General features: G+C 36.1%; 3 protein-coding genes across 3 annotated transcripts; all 3 read right to left on the reverse strand.

Annotated features, from left to right (window-relative positions):
* Positions 1-3107: 3107 nt before the first annotated feature.
* On the reverse strand, positions 3108-5672 carry LOC145589049 (F-box/kelch-repeat protein At3g23880-like). The gene is made up of 3 exons (XM_081645623.1): positions 4622-5672; positions 3773-3836; positions 3108-3543 (listed from the first exon to the last, which is right to left on the reverse strand). The coding sequence occupies exons 1-3, from the start codon at positions 5670-5672 to the stop codon at positions 3108-3110; spliced, it is 1551 nt and encodes a 516-aa protein (XP_081501749.1).
* Positions 5673-8818: 3146 nt separating this feature from the next.
* On the reverse strand, positions 8819-9895 carry LOC145589051 (F-box/kelch-repeat protein At3g23880-like). Its single transcript, XM_081645624.1, has one exon. It carries the CDS (start codon positions 9893-9895, stop codon positions 8819-8821), a length of 1077 nt encoding a protein of 358 aa, XP_081501750.1.
* Positions 9896-11818: 1923 nt separating this feature from the next.
* Positions 11819-14125, reverse strand: LOC145589052 (putative F-box protein At1g32420). Its single transcript, XM_081645625.1, has 4 exons — positions 13688-14125; positions 13134-13548; positions 12012-12115; positions 11819-11872 (listed from the first exon to the last, which is right to left on the reverse strand). Exons 1-4 carry the CDS (start codon positions 14123-14125, stop codon positions 11819-11821), a joined length of 1011 nt encoding a protein of 336 aa, XP_081501751.1.
* Positions 14126-15921: the final 1796 nt, after the last annotated feature.

Consider the following 15921-nt stretch of genomic DNA (forward strand, 5'->3'; position numbering starts at 1 on the left):
TTATTGACCCGACCCGAATTTAAACTCGACCTATTATTAACCCGAATTTTAGGATTTAGGAATTTTTAGGATAAAAAGAGTACTCCGTATTGACTATTGAGTTTCGGGCTTTTTTTCAATTTATTAACATGGATTCCAATTATAAAACAAAAGTGGCCTTTCTCATCTTACTTGACTTATCTCTTACATAATCCTCGTCAAAGAAAAACTGAACTGGACAGCAGCCAAAAAAAAAAAATTAAACAAAAAAATAAAAAATAAAAAAAAAACAAAAGTGGCCTTTTTTTTATTATTATTTTTTTAAAGGGAATTCAAATTTTATTATTCACTTGTCTATTTAATATTTTTTTTTTTGGAAATTTTTTAAATTACGTAATTTAATTTGGAGTTTTAAATAAATTAAAAAAAATTAAAAAAAATGTAACTGGACCCAATATGACCGACCTGATATCAAACTTAAACCCTATTAATCCAATATTTGATACCCGAATACGAACATGACCCGACTTGATTATTATAATACGAGAATAAAAAGACTTGAAAAGGACCAATCTAATTATAACTCGAAATTTTTTGACTTGAACCACACCCGAGACCGACTTGGAAATGACCCGACATGATTATAACCCGCAAATTATTGACTTACCAATTTGAACTCGAGAATGACCAGACAAGTTTAAATGACCCAACTTGATTGTAACCCGCAAATTATTAACTAAACCCGACTTGAACCCAAGAATGACCCGACTTGGAAATGACCAGATTATATCCCGCAAGTTTTTGACTTGAACCGAACCCGACCCGAACCCGAGAATGACCCGACTTAATTATAACCCACAAATTATTGACTTGAATAGAGCCCGACTCAAACCCGATAATGACCCGACTTGATTATGACCCGCAAATTATTGACTTGAACCGAACCCGACTCAAACCCGATAATGACCCGACCTGATTATAACCCGAAAATAATTGACTTGAACCGAACCCGAACACGACCCTAACTCATTTAAACCCGTAAAAACCCGAATTTAACCCGACTTGTTTTTCACCCGACCCGAATGTAACCCGACCTTTTATTGACCCGACCTAAACCCGACCCGAACCCGAAAAGATGTATGACCCCACGTGACCCGACTCAAGCATGATCCAACCCGAACCCGACCCACATAGGTCCTGACATAAACCCGTATTGACCCGACCCGAGATGACCCGACCCACACAAACCCGACTCAAACCCGACCCATTTACCCGAATTGACAGCTCTATCCAAAACCCTACGAAGGAATACACTAGTTTGGCAAAAAGCTAAATACCCAATTCCTTTATATTCTGAATATTTTTATCTTATTGGTGTGCTGGTCCAGTTGGACCCTCTATACTTTTGTAAAAGACTTCCTCTAATTCCTAGTAGCTGCTACAATGTAATGTAATCTAAGTTGACTAATAGTAAATATATTTATGCATGCAAGTTTTCATGAAATCAACTAATACAAAAGAGTGGAAAAAAAAATATCAGCAGAGTAAACAGTCTACAGTGGCAGCCAGCCAGCCAGAGAAGTGGAACATTTGGGTACAACATCAGCAGCCAAAGACAGAATTTTCCGCAATACTCCTAACAGTTTAGCACAGCACAAAAAGAAATGAGATACGGATCAACTGTAGATGAACACAACAAGCATAAAAGCTTTATACAAACACACATGGCTAATATTATAAACTATTGTTCCTTGTAGATCGTTATCTGAAATTATTTCCTAGAAAGGACTTTAATTTTCCAAAGAAGTTATAAACTCTTGATATTAAAATCCCCTCATGTCCTATTGAGGCAGGAAAGTCCCGGAAAAGAGTTGGATATGGAAATGTTCAAATCAATGAACTGATGTAAGTTACATCCCCTCAATCATCTGAACATCTAGGACTGAACCTCACTGAAATTTCTCAGGAAAGCTAATAAGCTTAGCTTAAATACTAGAGAAGCAACCGAATATTAGCAACATGTCAGCACGTACAAATAACATCTATTTAGAGACAGAATTAGCTTGCTAGATATAATAAGCTTTGTATCTTACCTAACTTGACAGAGAGCATAAGTCATAAGACTCATACCACCTATACTAATCTTCCAGCAAAAAAACAACTTGAGTAAAATACAACTGCTTAAAGATTTCAAGACTCCCAGATTTATCTTGCAAGTTTGAGTAGAGACTAGAGAATTGAAGGAGGTTGAGCACGGTTTTTCATCCAGAGACTAGGGACTGTTAGGTTAAAATTGCTGCGGGTATTTGAACTTAGAACATGCCTTAAGAAAGATTAATTGTGTGGTTAACTTTACTTAATAAGCTTCCTACAAAGTAAAAGTTACCTAAGCATAAGAGCCAATTATTTTACGTAGTATTACATATAACAGGGGACTTTGAGACTACAGAGCACCTGCTTTTACATGTTAGTTCATATTTCACACATGATTTTAACAAAATGCTTGCAGAAATATAGAGGGAGAGCTACAAAGCATGTGATTATGTAAATAGCAGTCCCTAGAACAATTTTTATGAGAAAAACGGACCACAAAAGTGTTACTTTACTTGACAATAAGAAGTTACAATCAGAAAATATTTATTCTTGCAGAAGATGTCTGATGATAGTGGTATAAATTGTAGAGAACAGAGCTCTAATGTGGCCTGTTGAAGGTGGAAAATATCAAACAGAATGGTCAATGTTACAAGTTCATATAATAGATGAGCTGATGGATTTGACCAATCAATTCTAGAACTTGACTCAAAATTCTCTGCTCAACTAGATTGTAGGGAGTCAACTATATATAGGCAAGATTTTATCACATGAAACATCTATTTAAAGACTGTATAACATTTACTAAAGCATAAATCATAAGCAACTGAACTATACTATCATAAGTCAATCAAACAATATAAACATGGATATAAACCAGTCATCAAACAAAGAAAATTTCCATACAAAAGCAACTATACACAAACTAAAAGTCAAAGCCAATAGCAACATAATAATAGCAGCAGTTTTAATCAGGTTGACATTACCAAAATGATTGCACATTCCCTTCTCTCCGTCATCTTCATTAATTCTGCCTTTTAGAAAGGCGAAACCAAGCTTTCAATATACCCTTTTGACTGAACTATGCTGCCATCATTATCAAAATCAACACCACCTTGAGACATTTGTGGAGTCTCCCGGCTTGGATTGAATACCCTGAGTTTCCCCTGAATGTGTAACAAACACTTGCCAGTCTCAGAGAAACCGCAGTATAATACATTAGTACGATTGATTGAAAACAATCTCTGCCAAGATTTCCTATCACCAGGATCTTTCAACATCCAAACATCTTCTACAGATAAAGCATCAGTAGAACAAAGCAACGACAAACACCCTCTCAACTCCAATAAACGAATACATTTATACTTATTCAACCAATTCATCCAAATCAATTTCTTCAATTGTTCTGTAATCAAATCAAACCCAAGAACAGGATTACCCTGTATACCCCCTGTATCGTAGAGTAAAACGCTCCTGCTCAAAGAATTTCAAACTAGATTTACTTTGCAAATTAAATAGTAGAGACTAGAGAATTGAACGAGGTTTATCACGGTTTTTCATCCAGAAATAGGGACTGTTCGGTGAAAATTGCTGCCAGAATTACCATAAGTCCATAAGTAGTGACAATTGACGTTGGAACATGCCAGAATAAGCTTCCTAGTTCCTACAAAGCATAAGAGCTAATTATTTTATTACATATTACAGGGGACTTTGAGACAACAGAGCAGTAGAGCACCAGTTTTTCACAAAGGATTTTAAACAAAATGCTGTCAGAAATAAAAAGGGAAAGCTACAAATCATATACCTAGCAGTCACTAGAACGATTATGGGAAAAATGGAGGAAATTGCCACCTAAGAGTTACTTTACTTAACAATAAGAGGTTACAATTTGGAATTTTAAATTCTTGCAGAAGGTGTGACAGCATAATGGTATGAATTGTAGAGAATAGAGATAGTAAATCTCTAAAGTGTCCTATTGAAGTTGGAAGATATCAAACAGAATGGTCTATGTACATGTTCATATAATGAATGAGCTGATGAATTGAACCATCAATTTCAGAAGTTGACTCGAAATTCTCTGCTCCAGATGCCCAAGTCTCCCAGAATAAAGGAAATCAACTAAATTTTCTTCAAAAAAAGGAAATCAAGAAATCAACTAAATAATGGCAAGAGCTTAGCACATGAAACATCTATTTGGAGACTATAACTTTTACTAAATAGCTTTAGCTCATTACCACTTCCATATAAAGTAAGCAACTATACTTTACAATCGTAAGTCAAACAAAGATATAGTTCAAATCTTCAAAACTAGAAAGTTCATTAACAAGGTTCATACATAAATATAAACATCGATTAAAACCAGTCATCAAGGAAAGAAAAATCATACAAATGCAACTTAGCACAAACTTAAGGTCAATGCCAATAGAAACATAATAATAGGAGTAACATTAACAAGGTTAACATTACCAAAATGATAAGTGTATCTCCGTTCTCTCCATCATCTTCATTAGTCCCGGCTTTTAGAAAGGCGAAACTAAGCTTTCAACGTAACCTTTTGACTGAACTATGCTGCCATCATTATCAAAATCAACACCACCTTGAGACATTTGTGGAGTCTCCCGGCTTGGATCGAATACCCTGAGTTTCCCCTGAATGTGTAACAAACACTTGCCAGTCTCAGAGAAACCGCAGTATAATACATTAGTACGATTGATTGAAAACAATCTCTGCCAAAATTTCCTATCACCAGGATCTTTCAACATCCAAACATCTTCTACAGATAAAGCATCAGTAGAACAAAGCAACGACAAACACCCTCTCCACTCCAACAAACGAACACTCTTATACTTATTCAACCAATTCATCCAAGTCAATTTCTTCAATTGTTTTGTTATCAAATCAAACCCAACAACAGGATTACCCTTCTTCCACCTAAACAATCCAGCATAAATATAAACAGTATCGCCAATCAACACCGCCTTTTCAAGCTCAACCAATTCCAAATGCTTGTCTAAACTATCAATTCTTCTCCAATTTCCAGCACTCAAAGAAAACACATAGAAATGAACAAAATCATCATGACGTGACGAGAAGGCACCGAAAATTATATAATCATCTGTTAATGATTCATAGCAAAAAACACACCCGGACCGATCAGCCCGATCTACACCACCAGGTTTCTTGATTTTTCGAAGGTGGCGAGTCGCCGGGTTACACACATAGAAGACCTCGCGAGTGCGGTGTTCGTTTCCGAGTAAGCAAACAAGGCCATTACAAGAACCCACAATGTAGTTAACTTCAATTGGGAGATCAGAACCATTAGCAAATTCCAATTCAATGAAATTTCTTACATTGCAATTCATATGGTCATACTGTAGCAAATAGATTTCGTCATCTGATGCACGATGAAGCGTAGCATGGACGAGGAAGTGAGGGCGAAATGAGGAGATTTTGAGATGGGTTTTAGTGAATTTAGGGGATATGATTGTGGAAAGCCAAGATTTGGAAACAGATTTGAAGCGGAGTAAGGATTTTACTGGGAGTCTTGGTAGGATTTCTTGTAATATGAGATGTTTAGGAAGAGTTTTTTCAATAGTGCTCATTTTCTCTATCATATGATGAAAATGGAAATTGGGAGTAACTGATGATTTCAAGTGGTGGCAGGAGAGATGGGAGACGGTGGTACGGCAGGTGGGTGAAAAAAGTATAGAGTTTAACCATCAGACCGAAAGTGGAGGTGAACCACTTTTGACCAAACTCGATTAAAACTCAAATCAAAGCCCAAACTAATATTACCCTCTATTCAAAATGACCCAAATTGAAATCAACTCAAATTAATTAATTGTCCTGAACTTATTTCAACCCAAACTAATTGACCCAAACTTAACACTCCATTTTATTTATTTACTAGATTAGTGCCCGTGCAATGCACGATAATAATAATTATTTTCATAATTAATTTGTGATATAATATAAAAAAAAAATAAGGCGATTTATATGAAATTTACAAATGCAATGTGTATACAAAAAAAATGAAATAATAAGGCCAAAATTACTACAGTAAAATTAAATTGAAAAGGTATTGTTGATTATTTGTGTTGAAAATGTTTAATAATATTATACATTAAATTACATTAACGATGTATATTTTTCCCAAAAATAACTATACAACGTACTTTTTAAAAATACGCTAAGTAGGATAAAGAAAACCAAAAATCAAAAACAAAAAAAAAATGATAGTTTGACTTGTGTTAAAAATGATGTAAGCATGTTCTGTTTTAATTTTAACTAATAAATTTATTGTATTTATTTTTTTATTATTTTGTAATATGTTTAAGTGTATAAATTAGTTATTTTGAATATTCCTTTACACAATTACATGTATCAAATGATTCAAATTCAAATCTAATGTGCCAAATACTTTAATTTTAAAAGGTTTACCCCATTTTTTTGTGGAAAAATTTTACCCATTTTTAACTCGATCCAAAATGATCCTATCAGAAATCGACCCGAAATCTCAATCCAATCATCATGGCCGAAACAAAACCCAACCCAACCCATGCCGGCTTAGTGTACCATATTTGACCCAATTCAAATCCAACCCGAATGACAATAGTTGCAAGTTGCTACAATATTTTTATCTCTCATTTGTGGTAAAAGGGGCATTGGGCAACTATGTTACTTGGACTCTGGTACCCATGTTCGACACGTGTACTTGTCCAAGCGTCCGACTAGGCTATTTTGTGAAAGTTTCATGATTTTAAACTAAAAGTAAAGTGTCTAGGTGTTATACCCATGTCCAAATGTCAAGAGCCCGACAAGAGTACGTGAGGTGAAATGAAAAGTCCAAGTAACATAGCCGGACAGTCAAGCACACATCCTTTGAATAGGATATTTTAATTGGGTAGTCAATATACATTCACGCCTTTAAAATACTAAGGCATTAAAGACAAAAGATCATAGAAAATTATAAACTGAGTATTGCAGGTTTGCAGCAGCTTGGCAATGAGGGCTCACACAGTCACAAGTTAGCTTTGCAAGTATACGGACTACTCAAAAGTGGCAGCCAAAGGTGTGGAACATTTGGGTACAATATCAGCAACCAAAGACAGAATTCTCCACAATAGTCCAAACAATTTAACCTAGCAAAAAAAAAAATTGAAATTCGGACCGTGTGTAGATGAACAAGAAGCATAAATTTTATACAAACACACATTGATAATGTATTACAGATACTTGTTTGCAAGGAAAAACACCCAAAAGGAACACACAAGGCTAATATATATTAAAGATACTAGTTTGCAAGAAAATAACACCCAAAAGGGCAACTTCATTAGAACTTAGAATCTAGTATGACTCCTAATATTAGCCAAGCTAATTATTCTTATAATGGCTACATAAAAACACACAAGCTGAAATACTCTACTCTGCCCATTCTCTTCATTTTCATTGTCAAACACAGAGAAACCCAGCTGGTTTAGCATGAAGGCGATCTTCTCAATTCCTCATATAGCTGCAAGGCACAAAGAAATCAAGTCAAACAAGCTGTTTAGCATGAATGGCGATCTCTTCAATTCCTCATAGCTGCTACAATGTAAGCTAAGTTTGACTGATTTTGCAAATCTATTTATGCATGCAACTATGCAAGTTTTCACAAAAACAAAATTTGAGTTTCTATATTGCTGCTTATAAGTGATGTGTATAGCGATTATAGCCCCTGTATCATAGAATAAAATTGACTGGCTCTTTAATCTTAAGCTGGAAAAAAAAAAAAAACAGAAGCTTTCTTTCCCCAAAAGAAGATAGCCTGCATGGCTACATGTATCACACACAATGAGATCTGAATAGTTCTCTAATCTTAAACAAGGGAAAATTTAAAGGTCTCATCCCCCTATAAGGTTTTAATAAATGAAGTAATTTTGATCAAGTCAAGGGTCACCCCCTCCCTTGTCACATAGCTAAAGAATCAAGAGTTAAGATACATCAAGATTGAATTGGTCTATATCCATTACCAAAGCACCCATATAACTTTTGTTCCATATCACCTAAAACTATTGTTTCTTGTAGATTGTCATTCAAAAGTATTGCCTACAATTGCCAACAATTTTCAAAAGCTATATTCTTGATGTCAAAATCCTTACATATCCCGTTAAAGCAGGATAACGCCGTAAAAGAATTGTAAATGGAAATCTTCTGGTAAATGAACTGACGCAGGACAGGACTGTAATTCACATCTGCTCATTTATTTGAACATGTAAGATTGAACCTGACTAAAATTTCCTAGAAGACTAGAGAAGCAACTAAAATTTTGCAGAAAAAGTTAACACATGAAAACATCTCTATGGAGACAGAATTAACTTAACTATATAACAAGCTTTGTGTATTACCTACCTTGACATAGGGCATAAGTCAAAACCGCCTTACCTAATCTTCAAACAACAAAAACTTGAGTATAAATTTACTGCTCAATAAACACAAGGCTCCTACATTTATATTGCATGTTACAACAGAGACTAGAATTGGAGGTTGACAAGATTTTTCATCTGAAAACTTGGTATAGTTCGGAGAAAATTGCTGCCAGAATTAGAAGTAAAAAAGAAGGGCACTTGAATGAACATGTTCATATAAATGGGCTGATGGAAGATTGAACAAACAATCAAGCAAAGGAAAGTCATACATAAGCAACTAAGCACACTATAAAAGGCCAATGGAAATAGCAACAAGAGTAATACCTTCAATTATCTTGGCTTTAGAAAGGCGAAATTAAGCTTTCGATATAACTTTTTGATTGAAAAATGCTGTCACCATTATCGAAAGCAATACCCCCTTGAGTGAGTTGAGTCATCTCTGGAGTCTCCCGAATCGGATCGAATACCCTAATTTTCCCCTCAGTGTGTAGCAAACACTTGCCATTCTCAGATAAACCATAGTACTCCACATTAGTATGATTGACAGTAAACAATTTCTCTAAAGAAGTAACATCACTAGGATCCTTCAACATCCAAACATCATCTACTTCAAAATTAACAGTACTACAAAGCAACAACAAGCACCCTCTCAACTCCGAAAACCTCACAATTCTATAATTATTCACCCAATTGATCCACGGCAATTCCTTAATCTGTTCAGTACTCAAATCAAACCCAAACATAGGATATTCCACTCCAGCAGACACGTATACAGTACCATCAATCAAAGCTACATCTTCAAGGTCATTTGACTCAATTCGCTTGTTTAACTTATTAATTCTTGTCCAAATACCAGCATTAAGAGAAAAGACATAAAATCTTTCATATCTACCATAAGAAAACGCACCAAAAAGTTTATAATCATCTGTTGATGATTCATAATAGAACACACACCCAGATCGTGAACCCGCTTCTGCGCCTTTAGGAATCTTGATTTTCCGATAGCGGCGAGTAGCCGGGTTACCTATGAAGTAGGCCTCACCATTGCGTTGTTGTACGAGCAAACACACAAGACCATTACAAGAGCCCACAATATAGAAGGATTTGACTGGAGTATCACACCCATCTTCAAATTCCAATTCAACGAAAGGCTTAAGCTCGTAATTGTCGTTGTTATCATAATCTAACAAGTAAAACTCTCTTTGCGATTCATGATCTTCCGATTCACAATCAAGCCCAACAAGTAAGATAAATTTAGGGGGTGAAGAGGAGAGTTGGAGGTGGGATTTGGCGAATTCAGGGGAGGAAATAGTGGAAAGCCATGATTTGGAAACGGATTTGAAGCGAAGTAAGGATTTAACTGGGAGTTTTGGAAGGATTTTTTCGAAAATGAGATGGTTTGGAAGTGTATTGTTCATTTTGAGTCTCTTCTAGTTTTCGAAGGAAGCGATGATTCCAAAGAGGAACAATTTATAAGGACCGAGAGAAGAGGTAATAAAGTGAATCGACTGTAGTCAAGGGCTAAAGACTACACCTTGGTTGGCGTGGACGCGTGGTGGTCGCTCTAATCGACATATACTTGTAGACTGTACTACTATAGTAGTCTAGTTCCCTAATAGGAGGCTAAAAGGATAAATTCTGTTTTCTTTTGGGGCTTTTAATAAGGTTTTTGGTCGTAGGTCTTAAGTAAAATTCATACGAAACCTTTTGTTTGATTTAACCGAAAGTAATTTTTGGAAAAGTAACTTTTCAAAAAATAAAAATTACTACTCTACGTATTTACAATTGTGATTTTCTTTAAAGTATACATAATTCATTATTTATTTTACTTGTACACTCTTTTTAGGCATGTAATTTTAAAAGATGATTAGTGAAGATAAACAAGCGATTTTATCAAAATAATTTTAGTATGTGAATTAGAGTAGGGTTTGGTATAATGTGTAAATATTATTTTGAATAATTTATGTATTCATATTATATATCTCAATCTCTAAACGCGTGAACAAGACTGTGTTACAAGTAAATAAAAATGTAGGAAGTATTTTCAATGGAATCTCATTTCTTTATACGAGTATTGAAAATGTTTTACACCACCAAACAGAGGAAATTGAGAAAATTCTAGTTGATCAGCCTGATTGACATGGGAGGTAAATCAGGGGGGTTTTTTTCGTCTTTTCCGTGTTTAAGTTAGGGGTAAATATGTAACTATACAGTGATGTTGCTGAAACGGTAACTTGGGATGGGATTTGTTGACCAACGTAGTCGTTAGTCAAAGACGTTACACTTTCGTGAGTTTCCTTCACTTTCCCAATTGTAAGCCCTGGTTCAATCTGGCTGCAAAATCATCTTCTCCAGAATTACCATTATTCTCCGACTAATTTTGATTCGTATTAAGTAATTCTGCAGCGATTTGGATTAAATTATCCGTTCCCTTTCCAAATTGTGAACCCAAACCCGAACTCCTCTGTCAAATCATCAATTCGGGAGCAATCTCCAAGCAATTCACGTTCGGGGAGTTCAATTCTTATCAGCTTTGGTGCAACCAATGTTGGCGTCCGAATTACAATTCAATTTCATGGAAATACGATAAAAGCGGTGACGTCGAAGTTTTTTTACTCGACCCAGCATCGTTTTTGTCATCTTTCGAACTGAGTAAGTTCGAATAAGGTGTTCTGGACGAAGATCGAAATGAAGATGGCGATGAAAATGCTATGAAAATGGCAATCTAGAAGAAGCAATATATTTTTTGGGGGAAACGTCGTAACTTAGGCCCGTGACTAATGGTCATTTTCCTTCCATTAGTTTGTTAAACAAACAGCCCGTACAAAGCAATATATTACTATTATCAAGTACACATAATGGCCCACCAAAATGGCTGATTGACAATAATATGGCAATCAGGCTGATTGCCTGGGGCGAGCCCGAGGAAATTTAGTCTAGGATCATGAAAACTAACCAATTTTCAAATTACAAAAACAACAGGTAGCTGAAGCCTATACAACAAAAATAGGCGGGGAGGAGGAGAATTGGAAATACAAAAACCTTTAAAACAGAGAGCCAATTTACAATTTACAAACAGCCATGAAGCAAATCAGGTACAGTCGGGATTCTAGGCAAAATCCCTTACGAGGACCGTGTGGTAGAGTTCGGGTTGCCGTTGCAAAGTACATCATGTATTCATGTTATGAGATGGTTGCATTTTGGTTAGGGAACTAGGATTGGTTTTAATTTTTAAACTCTCATAAATAATGTATCGACAGAGTAGAGTTGTTCGGACTTGGTTTTAAACTCTATCATAAACAACGTGTGAACAAAGTAGAGTAATCCAGCCGTAACTGAGTTCATGGAATACAGTTATACTGCTGCTCAAGATGCTCGGGACTCTTATAGTTTACCTTAGACAGACCAGACACAGAAACTTATCCACAAGAAAACATCAGAGGGTTAATTACTGTGTTCTTGTCTTTTTAACATCTGTTAATCCTTTCTTTCTTCCAAATTGGCACGTTAATTACATGGTAGCTCTATAATTACACTCAGAGTAGCAGCAGACAAAGGTGTGGAACATTTAGGTTCAACACAAGCCACCAAAGAGCATTTCCCACAAAATTCATAATATAACACAAAGAAATGAAATCCTGGATCAAATGCAGATGAACAGCAAGCATAAAAGTTTAACACATACATGTTTATACATTAAGATACTAGTTTGCAAGAAATAAAATTACACTCAAAAGGCAATCGTTGATAGAAACCTAGTACATTCTACTAATATATAACCATGCTAAGATACCACATAAAACACAAGCTAAGATTCTTTACTCTGCCCATTCTCTTCATTCTCATCATCCTAAATTAAACTCTTTTAAGGCACGAAGAAACCATGTCAGACAGGCTGTTTAGCATGAAAGGCGAACTTACCAAATTCTTCATAGCTGCAAGGCACAAAAGAAATCAAATCAGACAAGCGATCTTTTAACTCGCTCTAGCTGCTAGTCAGCTAGTCTGCTACATTGTAAGCTAAGTTGACTGATTTTGTATGCATGCATAGCCTGCATGTATGATACATAATGAAATCTAACTAGTTCTCTTATCATAAACAAAACAAAACTAAAAGATCTCATCCCTCCAATAAGTGTAGGTAACTTATGTAGCTATTTTAAACAAGTGAAGAATCACCATCTCACTTGTGAAGAACCAAGAGTTATGACGCATCAAGATTGGCTAGTACATTACCAAAGCACCCAAACAACTTATCTAAGAGAAGTACTTGCATTAAAAACCCTTATGCAATGTCCGATTCACCAAGCATCGAGCAGATAACAGTGGTATAAATAGCAAGGAAAAGAGAAGTAAGATATCTGCAAGTTTTAAACAACTAACAGGCAATCTATATTCTATAGTGTAAATATTGGGCACCTAAAGAAAAAAAATACTTAAAGATATGGAATGCCACCTTAGAGCTACTTGACTCGGTCATTATAGGAGTTCCATTTAACACCTAAAACTATTGTTCCTTGTAGGTTGTCATCCGAAAAATGCCCAGAAAGAAAAATAAATTGTAAGAACAGGTTATATTATTGATGTTAGGCGAAACTAAGCTTTCAATATATCTTTTTGATTGAACAATGCTGTCGTCATTATCGAAAGCAATACCCCCTTGAGACATCTGTGGATTCTCCCGAGTCGGGTCGAATACCCTGAGTTTCCCCTCAGTGTGTAGCAAACACTTGCCGTTCTCAGAAAAACCATAGTATAAAACATCAGTATGATTGACAGAAAACAATTTCTCCAAAGAAGTCACATCACTAGGATCCTCCAACATCCAAACATCATCTAATTTAAGATTAGCAGTAGTACAAAGCAACAACAAGCACCCTCCCAGCTCCGACAAACCAACACATCTATAGTTATTCAACCAATCAATCTGCGGCAATTCCTTCATCTGTTCTGTACTCAAATCAAACCCAATTATAGAATCCCGAAATTCAAGCAACATGTAAATAGTTTCATTGACCAATACAACCTCCTCAATCTCATCTGATACCACACGAATATCTAACGAGTTAATCTGTCGCCAATTTCCAGCACTCAAAGAAAACACATAAAATTGAACATAATCACCTTCAAAAGACGAAAACCCACCAAAGATTTTATAGTCATCTGTTGATGATTCATAGTAAAAAAACAAAAGAGTGGACGGAACTTACATATAAACCCTCAGGGATCATGATCTTTCGATAGCGGCGAGTAGCCGGGTTACCGATAAATAACGCCTCCCCCTCACCGGACTGCTGCTGTACTTGCAAAGACACAAGACCATTACAAGAACCCAAAATATGGAAGGATTTAACTGGACTATTACACACATCTTCTAATTCCAATTCAACAAAATGGTTAAGCTTGTAATTGTTGTTTTCATCGTAATTTAATAAGTAAAATTCTTCTCCTGATGCACGATTTTGGCCAGCAAGTACGATTAATTTGGGGGGTGGAGAGGAGAGTTGAAGGTGGGTTTTTGCAAATTGAGGGGAGGAAATAGTGGAAAGCCATGATTTGGAAACAGATTTGAAGCGAAGTAAGGATTTAACTGGGAGTTTTGGGAGGATTTTTTCGAAAATTAGATGGTTTGGAAGAGTATTGTTCATGGTGTTCAGTTTCTCTGTTTTACACTGTAAAATGGAGGGTTTTGTAGTGAAATTGGATGGAATTGATTATTTGAAGTTGGATTAGAGAAGCGATGATTTTAAGGAAGAACAAGGGTCAAGTACTCTAGTAGTGTAGTACAGATAGTACAGTAGTACTCCCTAGTCCCTAATCCCTACTCCTACTTAGAGTTGTCAAAAGTTTACCCGACTCAAAATACCGAATCAAACCTGATTATTAACCAACCCATCTGAATCCGAAAAAATAGTGACCCAAACCCGACCTGAAACCAACCCTAGACCCGAGTATGTGAGACCCGAACATAAACTGACCTTGAGATGACCCGACTCGAATGTAACCCGTAAATTATTGACCTGAACCAAACCCGACTTGAATCGAAATTAACCCAAACCCGTTTTAACCCGACTTGTTACTAACCTGACCTGAATTCAACTCGACCCAATCCTAACTCAACCCGAATTTAACCCAACCTGTAACAAACCCGACTTGTTATTGACCTGAGCCAAATTCTACCCGACTTGTTATCAACCCGACCTGAATTTTACCAGACCTATTACTAACCCGACCCAAAAATTCAACCCGTCTGTTACTAACCCGACTCGAAATCAATACGACTTGTTATTGACACGACTTAAATTCAACCCAAATTATTCCTGACCCGATTTCAACTCACCTTAAATGCAATTTAAACCACCTTATTATTGTTGATCAAAGCATTTTGTCTTGGGAGACCAAGTCGGTCTAGGCCAGCAAAAAAAACGGAGCATCATCCTCATATTTAAGAGTTAAATATAGTATATATTTGTTGTATGGTCAAAGGAAATAATTATCTTCCTAAATTATAAACTATAGCTCCCTAGTATACTGCCATATATATTATAGCCAAAGGAAATAGTTAGCTTGATAAAAATGATAATTATCTATATATAGTTAGTTGAACTCGAATATGACCTGACTTGGAAATGACCCGACCTGATTGTAACTTGCAAATTATTGACTTGAACATAACTTGACTTGACTCCGAGAATGACCCGACTTGGAAATGACCCAACCTGATTATAACCCACAAATTATTGACTTGAACTGAATCCGACTTGAACCCGAGAATGACCCAATAACCTAATTATAACCTGCAAATTATTGACTTGAACAGAACCCGACTCAAACCCGACCTGATTCTAACCCGCAAATTATTGACTTGAACCAAACCCAACTCGAACCCGAGAATTACCCTAACTCGTTTTAACGTGTGAAAACCCGAATTAAGCCCGACTTATTGTTCACCCGACCCGAATGTAACCCGACCTGTTATTAACTCGACCCAAACCCGATATATAAGAAGTATGACCCAACTCAAGCATGACCCAACCCAAACCCGGCCCGCATAGGTTATGGAATTAATCTGAATTGACCCGACCGGAGTTGACCTAACACACTCTTACCGACCCAAACCCGACCCGTTTACCCGAATTGACAACTCTACTTGAAACCTCAAAAATTTCTTAAAAAGCGTGGATATTAGCCTTCAATTTTGGAATTTTTTGACTTTTTTTCACCCGGAAAAAAAAAAATTGCCAAAATGTTTGTCATGTTCCCTAATACCCTGTGGGAGTTTAATTGGTTGGGTGGAACCATCCAATTTGCCTTTAAATGACCAATTTACCAGTTTACAACTTGCACCGATTTCATTAACTCAAGTTTACCACGAACATTTATGACAACATATAATGATCATATATGGATCCAAACGGCATTATATGACCCCGAGATGTATCCC

Source organism: Chenopodium album, chromosome 17, assembly GCF_948465745.1.
Source record: "Chenopodium album chromosome 17, dcCheAlbu1.1, whole genome shotgun sequence".
NCBI classification, from domain to species: Eukaryota; Viridiplantae; Streptophyta; class Magnoliopsida; order Caryophyllales; family Amaranthaceae; genus Chenopodium; species Chenopodium album.

What these genes read in the sequence shown, in the direction of transcription:
- LOC145589049 (XM_081645623.1), bottom strand. Translation starts at nt 5,672, where the DNA reads ATGAGCACTATTGAAAAAACTCTTCCTAAACATCTCATATTACAAGAA. An exon ending in CAGCATAGTTCAGTCAAAAG is followed by an intron (nt 3,837 to 4,621) that starts GTTACGTTGAAA and finishes TATTTCTGACAG; the next exon opens with CATTTTGTTTAAAATCCTTT. An exon ending in CTGTTGTCTCAAAGTCCCCT is followed by an intron (nt 3,544 to 3,772) that starts GTAATATGTAAT and finishes TTCTTTGAGCAG; the next exon opens with GAGCGTTTTACTCTACGATA.
- LOC145589051 (XM_081645624.1), bottom strand. Translation starts at nt 9,895, where the DNA reads ATGAACAATACACTTCCAAACCATCTCATTTTCGAAAAAATCCTTCCA.
- LOC145589052 (XM_081645625.1), bottom strand. Translation starts at nt 14,125, where the DNA reads ATGAACAATACTCTTCCAAACCATCTAATTTTCGAAAAAATCCTCCCA. An exon ending in TGATCCCTGAGGGTTTATAT is followed by an intron (nt 13,549 to 13,687) that starts GTAAGTTCCGTC and finishes AATTGGCGACAG; the next exon opens with ATTAACTCGTTAGATATTCG. An exon ending in TCCACAGATGTCTCAAGGGG is followed by an intron (nt 12,116 to 13,133) that starts GTATTGCTTTCG and finishes CATTTGATCCAG; the next exon opens with GATTTCATTTCTTTGTGTTA.